The sequence below is a fragment of the Phyllobates terribilis genome, unplaced genomic scaffold (assembly GCF_046119375.1).
Source record: "Phyllobates terribilis strain yellow unplaced genomic scaffold, ASM4611937v1 Scaffold_5__5_contigs__length_657084704, whole genome shotgun sequence".
NCBI classification, from domain to species: domain Eukaryota; kingdom Metazoa; phylum Chordata; class Amphibia; order Anura; family Dendrobatidae; genus Phyllobates; species Phyllobates terribilis.
Window position 1 is genome coordinate 591,564,612 of NW_027362765.1, and position 18,894 is coordinate 591,583,505.

The window sequence follows — 18,894 nt, forward strand, 5'->3', positions numbered from 1 at the left end:
ATCCTTACCTTTCCATGGTTCCCACGACAGCTTCAGCTCTGCTACATCGAGATGACAGGCTGGACCGCAGCAGAACGCTGCCATCCAGCCTGTCATCCCGCAGACACTGAGAAGCGCAGGCTTGCTTGCGCTGCTCAGCGTCTCTCTGTGACGACATCCAGATGAGCCGAGTTCATGTCCAATGAACTCGGCTCACCTCATTCACGTCACTGACAGCGTGGGAAAATTCTCACGCTGAAGCGCTGATTGCAGGAGAATTTTCCCACGCTGTCAGTGACGTGCAGGAGGTGAGCTGAGTTCATTGGACATGAGCTCACCTCATGCACATCACTGACAGCATGGGAGAATTCTCCTGCACTCAGCACTTCAGCGTGAGAATTTTCCCACGCTGTCAGTGACGTGCATGAGGTGAGCCGAGTTCATTGGACATGAACTCGGCTCATCTGGATGTCGTCACAGAGAGACGCTGAGCAGCGCAAGCAAGCCTGCGCTTCTCAGTGTCTGCGGGATGACAGACTGGATGGCAGCGTTCTGCTGCGGTCCAGCCTGTCATCTCGATGTAGCAGAGCTGAAGCTGTCGTGGGAACCATGGAAAGGTAAGGATGAGGTTGCTTTATTATTTTTCTTTTATTGCAGGAGATCGTTGGCTTCAGCTGGAATGGGCGTGACGGTAAGTATGGTTTAATTTAGAACAATAAAGGACTGTGTCTTTATTTCAATTAAAGGACTTTATTCTGGGTGTTTGTGTTTTTTTTAACTTTGACTATGGGGTTAGTAATGGGGGTGTCTTATAGACGCCTCTCCATTACTAACCTGGGCTTGATGTCAGCTGGCATTATAAGCTGACATCAACCCCAACCCTATTACCCCCTGCCACCGCACCAGGGCAGCGTGGAAGAGCGAGGCTAAGTGCCAGAATTGGCGCATCCTATGAATGCGCCATTTCTGGGGCGGCTGACGGCTGGTGTTTCTAGCCTGGGAGGGGGCCAATATTCATGGCTCCCTTCCTGGGCTATTAATATCAGCCCCCAGCTGTCTGCCTAGCCTTTGCTAGCTATTAAATTAGGGGGGACCCACGTCATTTTTTTTGGGGGGTCCCCCATTTTAATAGCTAGTAAAGGCTATGTATTCAGCTGGGGGCTGATATTAGTAGCCTGGGAAGCTCCGTGGGTATTACCCCCTTCCCAGGCTTCAAACATCTGCCCCAGCCGTCTGCTTAACCTCCGCTAGAGCCTAAAATTAAGGGGAACCCCACGCCAATTTTTTTAATAATAAATCCTTTATTTTAATACTAAATGACAAGTACAGTAACCAACACTATCACTGTACTTCATATATATGTGACTGACATGTTTCTATCTATCTAATCTATGTGTGAAGCTCTATTCTGTCTGTTATAAATTGTCGGGTACCGCTGCTGAATTGCCGGCCGGCTTTTTTAAAGAGACGGTGCATGAAAACACTATTATTTTTTTTGATAAATCCTTTACGCTAAATGACAAGTACAGTAAGCAGCACTTTCACTGTACTTCGTATATATGTGGCTGACATGTTTATATCTATCTAATCTATGTGTGAAGCTCTATTCTTTCGGTTCTAAATTGTCGGGTACAGGTGTATGCCGCTGCTGAATTGCCGGCTTTTCATGTTTCACTGTTGGCACTGTTCCCATCGATTTGGGCAATCACTGTAATGCCGCAACCACCATGGCTGTGGCATTACAGTGAGTGGCAGACAATCCATGCAGGACACGCTTTTGGTGTACGAACAGTTATCGAACATAACCTCGAACAGCCGAATTTTTTGCAAATCGTTCGGGTTCGTCGAACAACTCGAACACCGCCCAAAACAGCTCGAATTTGAGATTGGCGAACAGTTCTAGTCGAACACCGCTCATCTCTATTGATAATATGCTGTCAATCAATCCACCCAATAGTTTACAAGAAGTATCAGCGAACTAGAAATTCTCATATTTATTATTTTCACACTTCAAATAGATATGCTGCAAATAAGGTTTAATGTCCATAGGTGTAACATAAAACATAAGTATATATCAGAAATGGGAGAGAGAGAACCAGACAGGAGAAGAGCAAAGAGGGAGGGCTTGTGAAGATTGGAGATCACATGTGGAGGTAGCAGGAGATCTCTTCGGAGATGTATATGTCTTCGCTAATGACAGAGTATTTAGACTTTACAGATCTATTACTGTATTATCAGTGAGGGTCTAACCCGAATGACCCCTGTGCCTAGTACGGCAGCTTATCCCATTCACATCAGCTGCAATAGCAGGCCGACTTATGGTGCTGTGTGGATGAAAAATGAAATGGCCTTGGTGCTCCGGAGAATGTCATAGTCCCTTTATTCTGATGATCGCTGAGAGTCCAGACAAATCCCAACCATTAATACGATAATGACGCATTCTGAGTATAGATCATCAATCAAAGTCTAAAGAACCCCTCTAACTACGTTATTAAATCATCTTCTTTACAAGTATATCCTTAACTGCATAGTTTCTAGAGGTTGTAAATGAGATGGAGAAGGATGGCCAAAAGCTCCAGTGGTGTAAAACCAAAATGAATAGTAGACACCATCTGATTTCTCTACAAGTTCTCAGTTACTTTGGAGAAATGCCCCATATACTAAATATAAATGATTCTGTCCTTAGAAAACCTGTTTTATCTGAAGTTCCCCCATGACTGCAGAATGCAATGTGCGAGCTGTGTGCGGGGTATGTGCATTGCTAGAACTTTCTGGCATAATTACATATAGTAATACAGTTCTGATAAGGTTATTATATACTTGTACAGAGCAATGTACTTACTAATCAACTTTATAACCCTACAGCAACAGCATTCATGCAAAAAGGCAGAATATTACAAAGGTCTTTGATAAAGAAGGTTTAGCTTCTAATTTCCGTATAAAAACATTTTGCAGCGTTGTTCTTGCTAATTAAAAAGAGCTGCCTCTCATTTCCTGGGGCTTACGATTTTTTTTTAAACCATTTGTATGGCGAGATGGTAAAGTGTTACTTTGATTAAAATGACCAATTCTTTAGTAACAGTAAGCTTGACAGCATACCAGATAATCCGAGTTATATTGTTGTTGACAATACTTTAATTATTGCACGGAAGAGGCCATCTATCATTTTTTGTAAAAGGGACATTGAATTTTAGACATCTCTATGAGCTAACAAATACAATTGCTCTCATGATAAAATGCAGATGAGTGAAACACAGAAGTCAAAAGGATGGAAAAAGGGGCAAATGTCCCGTCTCCTGAGGATTACCAGCAGGGTCTTACTACTTTACTTAATGCTTGGCTTGGAAACTAGGACCAGAGTAAGGTTATGTGGACATTATGCAGCTCTTCTAATACGGATTATGGCAGTATTATCACACTGCATTGTATTTCTATAGTAAAAGTGGCTTAATGATAATTGTTGTGGCTGCCTTGCCATTTGCCACATTTTACCCATAGCCAAGTTTTCCTAAATTATTTTTCTTTAACAAAATGTGAGAGGGTCACCATGTTATTTTGCCTATTGGCCTCCAAAGACTTTGATCTATCTCTGCTTGAACCTCTTTGCCGGAGAGTGTCAAAAAATGGAATGAACATGTATTAAAGGGAATTTGTCAGTAGGTTTTGCTATTTAATCTGAGAGTGACATCATATAGGGCACGAGACCCTGATTACAGGGATGTGTCACTTATTAGGCTGTGTGTTGTAGTTTCAGTGCAATCAGTGTTTTATCACAGAAGATTATCACTACACGACTACATCTCATGTGCAGACCAGTCAGGCTAATCTGTGTAAGACCGCTCCCACCACTGATTAGCAGCTTGCTCACAATGTACAGTGTACACAGGATGCTGTCAGTCAGGGGTGTGGGAGAGTTATACACAGCTCAGAACTCTTCCTGCTACATCTACATCAGACAAAACAAGGATTTTATGAAAACTACAAGGAGCCGAGTAAGTGATACATCCCTGGAATCAGTGTTTCTTGCCCTATTCCATGCAGCTCTCAAACTATATAGCAAAAACCTGCAGAAAGATTCCCTTTAAAGATATTTACCACTCACCTGAATCATCTGGCAACATTATAATAGTTGGAAAATGAAAGATAAATAAAATATAAATTAAAGATAAAATAGCATTGGAGCAAAAAAAATGTGGAATCTATGGAGTTAATTGTTGCCTCATTTTTGTGTGTGTTTCAGAAAGTGCTAAGGAAGCTTTAAGTAAAACCATGGTTGTTGAGCAGCTGGTAAAGCAACTGAAGAGGGGAGAAAACCATGAAAGAGTGGAAATGATCATTGAGGTCCTCCAGATGCTGGCAGAGAATGGTTTGTATATGTAGTATTTCTAGTATTACCAGCGCTCCTTCTCAGCAGCTTACCGCCTGTGTAATGAGTGGAGAAATTCAGTTGGATGAAGTGGGTCTAGTGGGAAGCCATGCTTATCAAACAGAACAGGTCAGGATAGACGGGATAGTGCAAGCTCCATTGCTGGCTTAAACTGACTGTATCAATCCTTTGCCATCGACATGACTATAAAGGTAAAAGTGTGCGCAACCCGTATACATTTGCGAACGTGTAAAACATTCATGCATATTTGATAAGTCGCTTACTTATGGGAAAAGAAAACATTTTGCAAACAGTTTGATATTTTAAATTAATTTGGCCATCGACTGGTAACTGCAGGAAAATTAAATTGAAAGAAATAACGTGCTGCGCCCTATTGCACTAAACTGGTTATCGAGCAAAAACACTAATGAAGAAAGCGAAAAATCAACTTAGAGGCATGCAATTTTTCTTATTAAAGGAAAATGTAGAAATACAGCGCATCTAAAAAATTACATATAAATACATTCAAACACTTCTATTGTTAAAGTGAACCACCAGTTTTTATCATTAGGTCATTATCATCTCCAAAATGAGCTGCTAAATTATCTTTCAGTAAAATAAATTCCTAATTATGGCAGTCACAGCTTTGGTTTTCCAGATACAGAAATTAAAGCCCCTTACATAAACGTAGCACTATATTCTGGCTGCCTACAGACACCACAAGGGGGTGCTTCAGAGGTTCCTCTATATTGTGTTACTTATGAGTTTACTCTAAAAAATAATAACAAAAGTAAGCAGTGAATTTCTGTACTCCCTTTTTCATTTCAAATTTTCTAACTGAATGAAAATTAAAGGGAACCTGTCAGTTGATTCATGCTGTCCAAACCACAGGCAGCATGAATCAGAGCCTGGTTGCACAATTACCGTAAAGTATGTGCTCCCTGAAGCTTCAGCATTTCAAAGAAAACATTGTCTAAATATCCAACTGGGGACCATAGAGGGACTGTTCCAGTATGGACACGGCCAATATCTCCACAGACCTCCAGGTCATTGACAGGTATCTCCCTATTTATACACATGGTAGAGATCGGTATCACTGAACTCGTGTCATCTCTAGATTTGATCCTCAGTCATATTTTTAACTAGTTCTGGACTGCCCATAGACTATAGAGGTCTGGGCAGTCCACAACCATTTCTGCAGTGACAGCTTACAGTAGATTGTGCAGATGTGGGGGAAAGGAACTGGCTGTTAGACATACTCAGACTTCCCACACAAAGTTAACTATGTTTTTTTTATCATGTTTGTCTACCTGATTGCTATGTAGCCAACATTGAACAAGATTTATATGTACAGAATAGGAATCACTGATAGTGCCTCCTCATCCAGACCCAGTTATGTGTAGAGAGGGAGCAGGAGCTGCTGGATCCTAGGAGACCCAGTCAGCTCCGCTATGTAGACAGGATGTTGAATTTCCCCTGTAACTGGCGCTAGAATATAAGCCCCAGTTACAGGGAAAATTCAGCATCCTGCCTGCATAATTAAAATAACATTAAATTAAGTGTGTAAGATAAATGAAAAAAATAAATGAAAAAGCAAGAAAAAAAGAAAAAAAAGAAACACCACCAGTCTAAATTGCTGTTTATAGCTCACCACTAGAAATGAGCGGACCCGTGCATGTTCGGGTTCGCCGGGTTCATCTTAACTTTTGTTCAAAGTTCAGTTCGGGTAGCAAAACTGCACCTGAACTTGAACCTGGAACCCATAGAAATCAATTGTGACCCGAACTTTGGTGCTGGAAAATCTCTCTCTTCCAGTAGAAGTCAGTGTTCGAAGTTTAGCACTGGACACTAGTTGTCCGGTACGAACCTTGAACTTTACAGTTCGGGTTCGCTCATTTCTACTCCCCACCATGAAAAAAAATATATGTCTAACTGTAGTAAAGCCATGTAGGACAAGGTTAAATCCCAGCTCTGCAGGGTTAGATTAGAGGCACTTGCTAGCTTCTTACTAGAACCAGGAAATGGATTCACTAGGTGGCAGTATGTTGGGCGTTTGCTGGATTTGAAATGGGTCCAGAACCTTCTGTCATCTCCCATTCCGGTCCAGCTGGGGCTGATGCTGCTCAGCATCATTGTCAGTCCCAATGCCCAGCTGGTCCACGAAAAGTACAGGTTGTCTCTTTGGCCTTTGTGCCTAGCAACATGACGCATAGGTTGCGGAGGGAGACAGGGCTGTTAAAGTCTAAGTCCAGGTTTCTCTGTACTGAGCATGCCCGTGACATGGCGGACCGTGATTGGTGGTTTGGGAGTCAGCTGATCCGGTGACCTGGCACCGCCTGATTGGTCGCGGGTGACGTCACCAATGGTGTGACAGTGGGCAGGGCTTAATCTTTAAAAGGCCTGCCCACAAACATGGCGGCACGCTCTGATCATTGAGCAGTGATGATGTTGTGTGGATGCTTGGCCTTTTGAGCGCCACGTGTGCTGTAGTGGAAATAGACAGGTAGCTTGGCCGTACAGACTGGCTCTGACTAGGGGGTCGCCATGCATCCCGAGCAGTCTGCGGACGCCGTATTCCCGGTACCGCCTGTCAGCCATGTGGAGTGATTCTCCTCAGTCCGGTAGCACGCCGGCTGAGAGCACTTACACGCCGGCGTGAGTCACACACGCATCCTAGCGCCAACTTTGTAGTCCCTGTGCTGCAACAGGACTACAGATACTTTATTTATTTCACATCTCTCGTGAAGTTAACGGAGATAGTGCAAATTCCGATTCCCGCTCCGGTGTGCTGTAACACGGAGGGGATTGTTATTTAAGTTGGTTGTTTTTACCTTCTCACCCGGAAGGTGTTCGGCCGCAGTCCACCAGGCTGCATCGCGGACCCCGGGGTTGGTTGCGTTCCATTACAATAAAGTCGTTTGCAACCGTCCCCTTAACAGTATCAGAGCTCCAGGGTCTTGCCGAACATGGCTGACAACCAGCAACTGCAGAGCTATATACAGCAACTTGAGGCCAGACTTAGGACTCTGGATCAAGCTGCCCCGGTCGCTGATATCACTGCAGTAGCTACCCAGGCAGCTTCTCAAGCGACCAATCTGGTTAACACGGCTGCGGTGAATGCTACAGCAGCTGCAATTGCCCCATTACCCCGTTTTGCTCTCCCGGATAAATTTTCTGGGGACAGCAAATCCTGCAGAGGTTTCATTAACCTATGCTCCATTCAGTTGGAGATGATGGAGGCACGGTTCCCCTCTGAAAGGGCCAAAGTGTGTTATGTCATCTCGTTACTCTCCCACAGGGCTCTGGAGTGGGCTACTCCTCTGTGGGAGCGCAATGACCCGGTAGTGGCTAATGCGGGTCTCTTTCTTAATGCCCTAAAGAGTGTATTCCTTGGTCCTCAGGTCACGCATGATACGGCTCTTAAGCTTCTTGCGCTGATCCAGGGTTCGGCCACCGCAAGCCACTATGCCATCAAATTCAGAACCTTAGCAGCTGAATTGGATTGGTCTGAGCGGTCTTTAATCCCGGTGTTCTGGAAGGGTCTGGCTGGGCATATTAAAATGCTCTATCTACCAGAGAGATTCCAACCTCCCTGGAGGAGTTAATATCTCTCGCTAACCGAATAGATTTGCGTCATGCAGAACACAAATTAGACCTGGAGGTCGCCAGACCTCAGTATCGGTTGGCACCATTCTTCTCTAGACCCATTTCCAAACCCACGACTCCCGACCCGGAGCCTGAGGCTATGGATATATCCCGAACTGAGTCTAGCTCTTCTCGTTCCCGACCTGCACATCTCTTGGAGTCCCCCGTTAATAAGGGTTCCAAGCAGTCGGGTAAACGAGTGTGTCTAACCACCTTTGGAGGAGGTGTGTTAGATTCTGGGGCTTCTTCCTCCAAATTATTGTATAAGGTGACATTGTCCTTCGGAGCAACCGCGGTTACTGCCAAGGCGTGGGTGGATTCTGGCGCCGATGGCAATTTTTTGTCATCTACGTTTGCCCAGAGGCATGCCATCCCTATAGAGTTACTTCCAAGACCAATGAACATTAGGGTAGTCAACGGTTCACTCCTGGACACGCAAATCACCCACCAGTCGATTCCCCTCACCATGTCATTTCCTCAGGGTCACCGGGAGGTTATCTCCTTTCTTATTATTCCCGGTGGATTAGATGAGGTGTTATTGGGTCTTCCATGGTTACGTTGTCACACTCCACACATTGACTGGAATACGGGGAGAATTTCTTCCTGGAGTGAGAATTGTGTGTCTCAGTGTATGGTTACAGTCACCCGGAGGGTAGTCTCTGACCCTTCTACCAATGTGGCCCCCGGCACAGATCCTCTGTCTGTCCCTGAGACCCAGGTTTTGTCAGATTATGTCAAAAAGAACCAGGTTCCTTCGGGGAGGACGTTTGGTCCCCCTAATCTACAAAATGAGGTGCTCTCCTGGGCTCATGCCCCTAAGATCGGAGCCCATCTTGGGGTAAAACGTACCACAAAGTCCCTTCAACGGTCCTATTGGTGGCCCCGGTGGCGCCAGGACGTTAAGGAATATGTTCTTGCGTGTGCCTTCTGTGCGAGAGATAAATCTTCCCGTCAAAGTCCGGCTGGCTTTCTCCACCCGTTACCCGTGGCGGACTCCACAGATAGAGAGTCGGCTGATACTCTTCATCGTCCTGCTCCCGTATTCTATCCGGGCGACAGAGTGTGGCTCAAGGCTTGCAATACTTAAAGTATGCGGGGATTCTGCTAAGTTTGCCCCCCGCTTTATTGGTCCTTTCAAAATTTTGGCCCAAGTAAACTCTGTAATGTACCGGTTACAGTTACCACGACACCTGAGGAATCACGACACTTTCCATGTGTCGCTCCTTAGACCCGTTCACTTGTCAAAACTCGCTGAACCCTAACCTGCTACAGACACCAGGGGTGATGATCTCGAGGTGCAGGCTATTATGGGCTCTAAAATGGTTCGTGGAAAAAAAGGTTACCCAGTACACTGGAGGGGCCATGGACCTGAGGACCATCCCTGTGAAGCGGTGGACCACTTTCATGCTCCCCTGCTGGTTGAGGAAAATGAGCGTCAAGTGGAGGGGGATGTTAGAAGGGGGGATAATGTTAGGCGTCGGGTGTTTGCTGGATTTGAAATGGGTCCAGAACCTTCTGTGGTCTCCTATTCCGGTCCAGCTGGGGCTGATGCTGCTCAGCATTGTCATCAGTCCCAACGCCTAGCTGGTCCACGAGAAGTACAGGTTGTCTCTTGGGCCTTTGTGCCTAGCAACATGAAGCATAGGTTGCGGAGGGAGACAGGGCTGTTAAAGTCTAAGTCCAGGTTTCTCTGTACTGAGCATGCCCGTGACATGGTGGACCGTGATTGGTGGTTTGGAAGTCAGCTGATCCGGTGCCCTGGCACCGCCTGATTGGTCGCGGGTGACGTCACCAATTGTGCGACGGTGGGCAGGGCTTAATCTTTAAAAGGCCCGCCCACAAACATGGCGGTGCGCTCTGATCATTGAGCAGTGATGCTGTTGTGTGGATGCTTGGCCTTTTGAGCTCCACTTGTGCTGTAGTGGAAATAGGCAGGTGTAGTGGAAATAGGCAGGTAGATTGGCCTTTCAGACTGGCTAGGGGGTCGCCATACACCCCGAGCAGTCTGCAGACGCCGTATTCCCGGTACCGCCTGTCAGCCATGTGGAGTGATTCTCCTCAGTCCGGTAGCACGCCGGCTGAGAGCACTTACACACTGGCGTGAGTCACACACGCATCCTAGCGCCAACTTTGTAGTCCCTGTGCTGCTACAGGACTACAGATACTTTATTTACTTCACATCTCTCGTGAAGTTAACGGAGATAGTGCAAATTCCTATTCCCGCTCCGGTGTGCTGTAACATGGAGGGGATTGTTGTTTAAGTTGGTTGTTTTTACCTTCTCACCCAGAAGGTGTTCAGCAGCAGTCCACCAGGCTTCATCGTGGACCCCGGGGTCGGTTGCGTTCCATTATAATAAAGTTGTTTGCAACCGTCCCCTTAGCACAGTATCCTGGATGAAGCAGAGTCAAATGTGCTGGGGAACAGAGCAGTGTGTGAATTCTGTTGGGAGCTGCAGTGTACTGTCCTGGATTGCCTATGATATGACTTGAGAGACAGGTAGACATTTTTGCTGAATGGGTGAGCCCACATGTGCTTATATATGAACTGTTTATTTAGTTCTTTATTAGTGATGAGTGAGCACTAAAATGCTCGGGTACTCGTTGTTCGAGTCGAGCAAATTGGAATGCTCGAGTGCTCGATCTTGCAACGAACTGTGACCTCTGCCGCCAGCGTTTTCAGATGGGAATTTTTTTAATAATTCCGCAACAAGGGCTTCTGGTACTGTCCCATTTTAGCAGACCTGTCCGCCACGAGAATAAGAGATAGAAAGTTCTTCTTGTAGCATGGGTCTAGAAGTGTCACCAACCAGTAATGACTGTCACCCAAAATTTGAAGAACACTAGGGTCAAGGGAAAGGCAGCGTAACATCAACTCAGCTTGTGTGCCAGGCTGCTAACAGGCAAGACTTCCATGTCCTCACCAAGAAGACGACTGACCTTGCTCTCCTCCTCATCCTCCTCCTCCCTCTCCTCAGGCCTGCCACGCTGAACAGACGGTATGACAGTTGTCCGGGTAGTACCGTCTATAGCGCATAAAACTAGCTCCTGTTCTTCCTCCTCTTCCTCTTCCTCATTGTCACCCAATCCACGTTGGGATGAGATGAGGCTGGGCTGTATGGAATCACCCTGTATGATTCCTTGCTCCATCTCATCGTGCTCCGCCTGCAATGCCTCCTCTTTAATTGTGAGCAGCTAGTGTTTCAGAAGACAGAGAAGCGGTATGGTGACGCTAATTATGGCGTCATCACCAATCACCATCTTGGTGGAGTCTTCAAAGTTTTGGAGGATGGCACAGATATCTGATATCCATGCCCACTCCTGAGGTCTTATGTGTGGAGTCTGACCTGAATACCGACGGCTGTGTTGATGCTGGTAGTCAATAACTGCCCTCTTCTGCTCAGAAATCCTTCCCAACATCTGCAACATTGCGTTCCAATGTGTGGTGACATCGCACACCAGTTGGTGAGCTGGAAGCTGCAAATGCTGCTGAAGCATGGTAAGGGCGGCGGAAGCTGTAACTGACTTTCTAAAATGGGCACACACGCGGGGTACTTTGACAAGCAGATCCGGCAGCTCCGGGTAGGTTTTGAGAAACTGCTGAACCACGAGGTTAAGCACATGGGCCAGGCATGGTACGTGTGTGAGCTCGCCTCACTTCAGAGCCGCAACCACGTTCCCGCCATTGTCACACATGACCATGCATGGCTGTAGGTTCAGCGGTGTCAGCCACAGATCTGCCTGCTCTTTCAGAGCTGTCCGCAACTCTTCAGCGGTGTGCAGTTTGTCACCTAAGCATATTAGCTTCAGCAAAGCCTGTTGCCGCTTGGCCGAGGAAGTGCTGCAGTGCTTCCAGCTTGTGACTGATGTGGTAATTTCGGAGATGGAGGCTGAAGAGGAGGAGGAGGTGCAGGAGCTGTAGAATGTGGGGGCAACCCTGATTGACCCAGGGTCGGGAGGATGTGTTCCATCCCAAGGTCTGACTGGGTCCCGGCATCCACTATATTGACCCAGTGTGCCGTCAGCAAGATGTATCGTCCCTGCCCACAAGCACTTGTCCACGTGTCTGTTGTTAGGTGGACCTTCCCAGTAACTGCGTTGTTGAGGGCACGGCTAATGTTTTGGGTCACTTGCTTGTGTAATGCGGGGACGGCACACTGGGAGAAATAGTGGCGGCTGGGAACCGAGTACCGAGGGATGGCCGCCGCAAAGCTTCCGTCTCCACAAGCCTAAAAAGCAACATTTTAAGCGCAAGCATTCGAGAAATGTGTGAGTTTAGTAGTGTGGCCTGTGATGCGTTAGCTGTGTATTTGCACTTGCGTTCCAAGGAATGGAGTAGGGACAACTAAACGTTGCGCTGGGACAAGGACATGGACATAGTTGGTGATGGTGCTAGTTGAGAGTGTGCAATGACAGGTGCAGGGCAAGAGACATCTTCGCATGTGCCATGGATAGGAGATTGGCGTGCATGCACAACTGCAGAACAAGCAGTGGTGTCACCTGCAGGCACTGTTTCTGGACCCTGGCGTTCGGCCCACTTAGTCGGGTGCTTTGCTGTCATGTGCCTGATCATGCTGGTGGTCGTCAGGCTGCTAGTTTTGCTACCCCTGCTGATGCTGGCCTGGCAGGTGGTGCAAATGGCCTTTTTGGGGTTATCTGCAGAGTCTTTAAAAAGCAACCGGACTCGGGAAGACCTAACAGTTCTACTGGCAACTTCTGTCGAGTTGGTGTTCCATGGTATGGTTGCCCGCCTTGTGTCTGTGGCCACCACACTGCTTTTTCCTGCTTTTTGTGGTGCTACACCTCCCTCCCCCTGTGTGCTGCTGTCCTTGCTCTGCATGTCACCTTGCCAGGTTGGGTCAGTGACTTCATAGTTCACCACCTCGTCTTCCCCTTCCACACCCTGGTCCTCCTCCTGACTTTCTGGCAATTGTGTCTCATCATCATCCACCTCTTGCGACAGTAATTGCACTTTCCCACTGTTGTCTTTGCGTGACCGTGGCTGCTCAGATATTTGGGCATCGCTACATTCGTTCTCCTTTTTCCCCGCTTGATGCTGTCCGGGTGAGAGGCCTGAATCTATAAATGTAAAAGTGAACAGCTCTTTGCAGTTTCCAAGTGTGGGATCAGTTGTCTCCGGGCACTCAGTATGGTGAGAGGAAGGAGGATCAGGGTGAGGAATATGCGGTCCAGACTCACTGCTACTGAGACTTGACTGTGTGGAAGATGGGGTGGTGGTGGTGGCAAAGTGACTGGAAGCATTATTTGCTATCCAACCAACAATCTTTTGACACTGCTCTGGGTTCAATATTGGTGTGCTGCGGTTCCCTAGCAATTGGGACAGGAAGGTCAAAAGACAAGAATTAGGTGTTTGTTGTGGCACAATTTCAGCTTGCACCATCACGTCCACTTCCCCTTCCTTTGCCACGCGCCTTATCCATTTTAAATGGAGGACAATATTTTCCAGGTGCACTACAAATGGCTGGATTTGATCCGCAGTTATAGCTGATATGTCTGACAGACACCCACGGTTTTTAATAGCGGCCCTGTAGTTTACTATTCTTGGCAGCGACCTCGTGTGAGTAGCTTCACTGACATACTGCTACAAACCCTAAATGGAGGACTATATTTTCCACGTTCAATACAAATGGCTAGATTTGAACCGCAGTTGTACGTGATACGTCTGACTGACACCCACGGTTTTAAATAGCGGGCTTGTAGTTTACTATTCTTCACAGCGACCATGTTTGAATAGCTTCACTGACACACTGATGCAAAACTCTAAATGGAGGGCAATATTTTCCACGTTCACTAAAAATTTTTGGATTTTTATCGCTGTAATATGGAAACACGTCTGATGATGGAAAAGATCTGGCTGTATTCTGCAGTGCTAGCAAGCAAATGGAGCACTAAAATGGTGTACTCTGTATTGCTTGTTAAGCAAATAATCAGGATTAAAGTAAAAAAAAAATTAGCCCTGGCCCCTGATATCTGGGGCTATGTCTACAGATATCCGTAACAGCAGGAGCAGACAGAGCGTGCAATGGAGCCTCTTGTGCTGTATACCCGGGCACAAACCCTGCCTGCCTGCCTAACTCCTGCTATCACCACTGAATATATGCAGCTGCATTAGTCCTCAGAAGGACTGTTAGTTCAGATGCATATATAGATATGTTGTGGAATTCCTATACTAACTAATAAACAAGCAAATCTCTCCCTGACTCAACAGCAGCTCTCCTTACTCTGCCTGTTTTTGGGTTAGACTGTGACGAGCATAGGGGCACCAGGTATTATATGGATTCGGTGAAGCTATGCACTCACTGTAATGCCATAACCAACATGGCTACGGCATTACAGTGTGTGGCAGGCAATCCCTGCATGTTCATTGGCTCTCTAAAGAGCGGCAAGCATGCAGGGCGGGGACCTGAGCTCCCACCCGAGCAACCCAGAAATGCCGAGCATGTCGAGCACAGTGATGCTCGGGCGAGTACCGAACAGTGGCGAGCAGGCTCACTCATCACTATTCTTTATGCCAGAGAAAGGCTGTCAGTATTTCCATTTTGCTGGAAGTTTATGCATTCAAAACACTTCTATGTTTGACCTAGGAACTACGTACCTGTGTGAACGCTACTAGCTGCTTAAAAGCGAGTGACTTCCTACACATATAAAAATAACTTCTATGGAAAGAGAAACTCAACTTAAAATTATTTTACTGGTTTGGTGTGGTTGAAAAAAATTTTTAAAAATAGACTCTTATTTCCTATTATGAATATACAGTACAGACCAAAAGTTTGGACACACCTTCTCATTTAAAGATTTTTCTGTATTTTCATGACTTTGAAAATTGTACATTCACACTGAAGGCATCAAAACTATGAATTAGCACATGTGGAATTATATACTTAACAAAAAAGTGTGAAACAACTGAAAATATGTCTTATATTCTAGGTTCTTCAAAGTAGCCACCTTTTGCTTTGATGACTGCTTTGCACACTCTTGGCATTCTTTTGATGATTTTCAAGAGGTAGTCACCGGAAATGGTTTTCACTTCACAGGTGTGCCATGTCAGGTTTAATAAGTGGGATTTCTTGCCTTATAAATGGGGTTGGGACCATCAGTTGTGTTGTGCAGAAGTCAGGTGAATACACAGCTGATAGTCCTACTGAATAGACTGTTAGAATTAGTATTATGGCAAGAAAAAAGCAATTAAGCAAAGAAAAATGAGTGGCCATCATTACTTTAAGAAAGGAAGGTCAGTCAGTCCGAAAAATTGGGCAAACTTTGAAAGTGTCCCCAAGTGCAGTTGCAAAAACCAAAAACCAACAAGCGCTACAAAGAAACTGGCTCACATGAGGACCGCCCCAGGAAAGGAAGACCAAGAGTCACCTCTGCTTCTGAGGATAAGTTTATCTGAGTCACCTGCCTCAGAAATTGCAGGTTAACAGCAGCTCAGATTAGAGACCAGGTCAATGCCACACAGAGTTCTAGCAGCAGACACATCTCTACAACAACTGTTAAGAGGAGACTTTGTGCAGCAGGCCTTTATGGTAAAATAGCTGCTAGGAAACCACTGCTAAGGACAGGCAACAAGCAGAAGAGACTTGTTTGGGCTAAAGAACACAAGGAATGGACATTAGACCAGTGGAAATCTGTGCTTTGGTCTGATGAGTCCAAATTTGAGATCTTTGGTTCCAACCACCGTGTCTTTGTGCGACGCAGAAAAGGTGAACGGATGGACTCTACATGCCTGGTTCTCACCGTGAAGCATGGAGGAGGAGGTGTGATGGTGTGGGCGTGCTTTGCTGGTGACACTATTGGGGATTTATTCAAAATTGAAGGCATACTGAACCAGCATGGCTACCACAGCATCTTGCAGCGGCATGCTATTCCATCCGGTTTGCGTTTAGTTGGACCATCGTTTATTTTTCAACAGGACAATGACCCCAAACACACCTCCAGGCTGTGTAAGGGCTATTTGACCAAGCAGGAGAGTGATGGGGTGCTACGCCAGGTGACCTGGCCTCCACAGTCGCCAGACCTTAACCCAATCGAGATGGTTTGGGGTGAGCTGGACCGCAAGGTGAAGGCAAAAAGGCCAACAAGTGCTAAGCATCTCTGGGAACTCCTTCAAGATTGTTGGAAGACCATTTCCGGTGACTACCTCTTGAAGCTCATCAAGAGAATGCCAAGAGTGTTCAAAGCAGTCATCAAAGCAAAAGGTGGCTACTTTGAAGAACCTAGAATATAAGACATATTTTCAGTTGTTTCACACTTTTTTGTTAAGTATATAATTCCACATGTGTTAATTCATAGTTTTGATGCCTTCAGTGTGAATGTACAATTTTCATAGTCATGAAAATACAGAAAAATCTTTAAATGAGAAGGTGTGTCCAAACCTTTGGTCTGTACTGTATGTAATCATATATAAATATATAGGCATAAAATTAAGCTCTATATCACAAGAAAAAGGCAAAAATTATTTGAAGATACGAACAAGACAAATTTTTAGAACCGCTACAGTGGTTCATCTCTGCCCATCTAGACTGCTCAATGTCTGTAACCGATGTTGGTGTTCTCGCAACCAAGTGGAATTATTCATTGTTGTGCAATCTTCTTCTGGGTCAAATTCCAGCTTAGTGATTTCACGGCTGTTACGACAAAACAGCAACGTGTAAGAGGTATACCTTGTTGTTGCATGATCCCGATTTGTTGTATACCCACACTAATTCAGGTACAAATTCAGGCCACTTCATCTTCTGATCCTCCTGGATGGAGTTGCAACAGATGGCTCAGGCCACAGACTTAACTACTTAACAACCATTGACGGGCCAATCATGAGGTAGTCTACCATCAACAATTTTAGCTACTCAGACGTCCGTGTCACCTGGGTAGGTGATCGCTGTTCAAGGTGTTTAGTCAATTTACATTGACTACACTTCAGGAAAACTTCCTCTACTACTCGATGTAGTTGTGGCCAGTACACAATCCACTGTAGCCATTGAAAGGTTCTCTCAATTATGAAGTGGGTGCCCCTCTCATGGGCTTCCTTCACCATGCTAGACTCCATCCCTTCTGGAATCACTACTTGCCACGTAGTTCCAAATGCTCTTGGTAACTGTATCCACCTGTATAACAAGCCTGTATAGGCTTACAGCATATGGATTTTAGAAGAATATTATCACTGCGCCATCAATCTGGTGAAGGCCGAATGATCATTCTAGCCTTCAGGCTGTCAAGAGCGGATTCTATGGATTTAACTAAATTATTTTTTAAGAAGATGTTTACCCCAGTCATATCCTCTTTTAAACAGCACTAATTGTAACTTGAAAAACTGGTTTTGCAGTTAGAAATGTTTCTATTTGTATAGGTTTGGCCCATAGAAGTACTCATAAAGATGTTACTCTTGTGAATATACTTGCCTGCTTTACAGTTTATACATTTGAAAGTGCATATTACTTTTTGGTTAATCCACATGATTGTTGGATTATACATTTGTTTACAAAATGGCTGTGGACCAAATAGTTCCTAAGGTTTTTTTCCCCCTCCAACATGGGATTCCCGGTGTGGTGGGAAGAACAGATCTATCAGATCTCAATCAGTACCTAACATACCCAAGAAATTCTGGAGCATATCCATAATTAAATTTTGACAAAGGTCAATTCTCCCAAACAAGCAAATCTGAATCCCAATGTTTTTCATTTTTCTGGGGGTCAGTAATTTGCTACGAGTTGCCAAAAGGACATTTTATATGCCTCTTTGTGTCAGGCTTCTGTTGTCCTGTCCTTCTGCAAATTGACCACTAGTGACTCCTATTATTCACTTCGATAAATTGTGCTGCATTTCCACTCCTTACCACTGGAGGCGGCTGTTGCATTCTGCAATGGCCTTTTACTAAGATGGCAGATGTTAAACTTGTAGAAGCCATCTTGTTTTCTGTTTAGGCCTATTAAGGCCTGATGGAACACTTGCTCATTGCTTGAGTATTGTGTCTAGTTCCCATCTCCAGCTTCTGAGAACTGTCTGACCCAGACTATTCCCACCCCTCCGGATTGTTTCTATAACTCCTATTGCTACTTCCAATGACTTCTACGACCACTTGCTGTTAAGTGCTTGTGCTCCTCCGGCCATTGGATTTCAGCTGTACTCCACCAGTATTGTAACACTCTGATAACTTCCTGGGTTACACGCTTTCCAGAAATTGTTGTTGAAGGTCATTGGTTTAGGTCATTAAGTCCTCTGTCTTGGAGCAGTTCCTTCAAAATCTTAAATCACCACTACAACGGGGGTTTTTTCACCCCCTGAGTGGTGTTTTAAACGTAAATCCCCTGCCCCTGGTCATATACTCACCCTCTGGCGTCTTCACCGTTCCCATCCCTCGGCGCCATCTTGTGAGTGCAGCAGCTTCTGACTTGCCGGAAGTCAGATGCTACGTCACAAGCTCTTAATGCAAGTCTATGAGTGCCAGAACGAGGCCATAATGAGGCTCTCATAGACTTACATTGATTAGTGACCTTGGGCTCACTCCATGAGACACTGGAGCTGCCGAAAGTTCACAAACTGCAGGAGATGGACTGGAGAGGCGAAAACAGATGAAAAGGTAAGTGTAACATCTCTGGCAGCGTGCTGGCATGGCTTACCATCTCCCACCATGCAATACCGCCATCTTACCTATCAGTCCAGGCTGCACACTTTGCTCCAATATCTGCTGTGTCTCTTGTCTTATTGCTTAGGGCGGCGGCGCGGTTACTGCCTGATTCTTATAGTTACTGTGTGCGCACTCCTAATGCCTCCCCAGCCTATTGCTGTGAGTCACTGGATACGTAAACCCCCTCCACCCAGTATGAGGTGCCTGAGAAACACTTTCCTTCAGTGTGTTCCTTGCAACTGAGTTGCCAGGTTCTGTCCTG

The 18,894-nt window shown here is 45.7% G+C and overlaps 1 protein-coding gene across 5 annotated transcripts in view; it reads left to right on the forward strand.

Moving 5' to 3' along the window:
* The window catches only part of LOC141273710 (rap1 GTPase-GDP dissociation stimulator 1-like), a 592,027-nt gene that overhangs the window by 196,076 nt on the left and 377,057 nt on the right, over positions 1 to 18,894 (forward strand). For all 5 annotated transcript variants that reach the window (XM_073685973.1, XM_073685978.1, XM_073685977.1 and 2 more), the window contains one exon: positions 4,220 to 4,345. In XM_073685973.1, the coding sequence (XP_073542074.1) occupies positions 4,220 to 4,345 (126 nt within the window). The remainder of the gene's footprint in view (positions 1 to 4,219; positions 4,346 to 18,894) is intronic.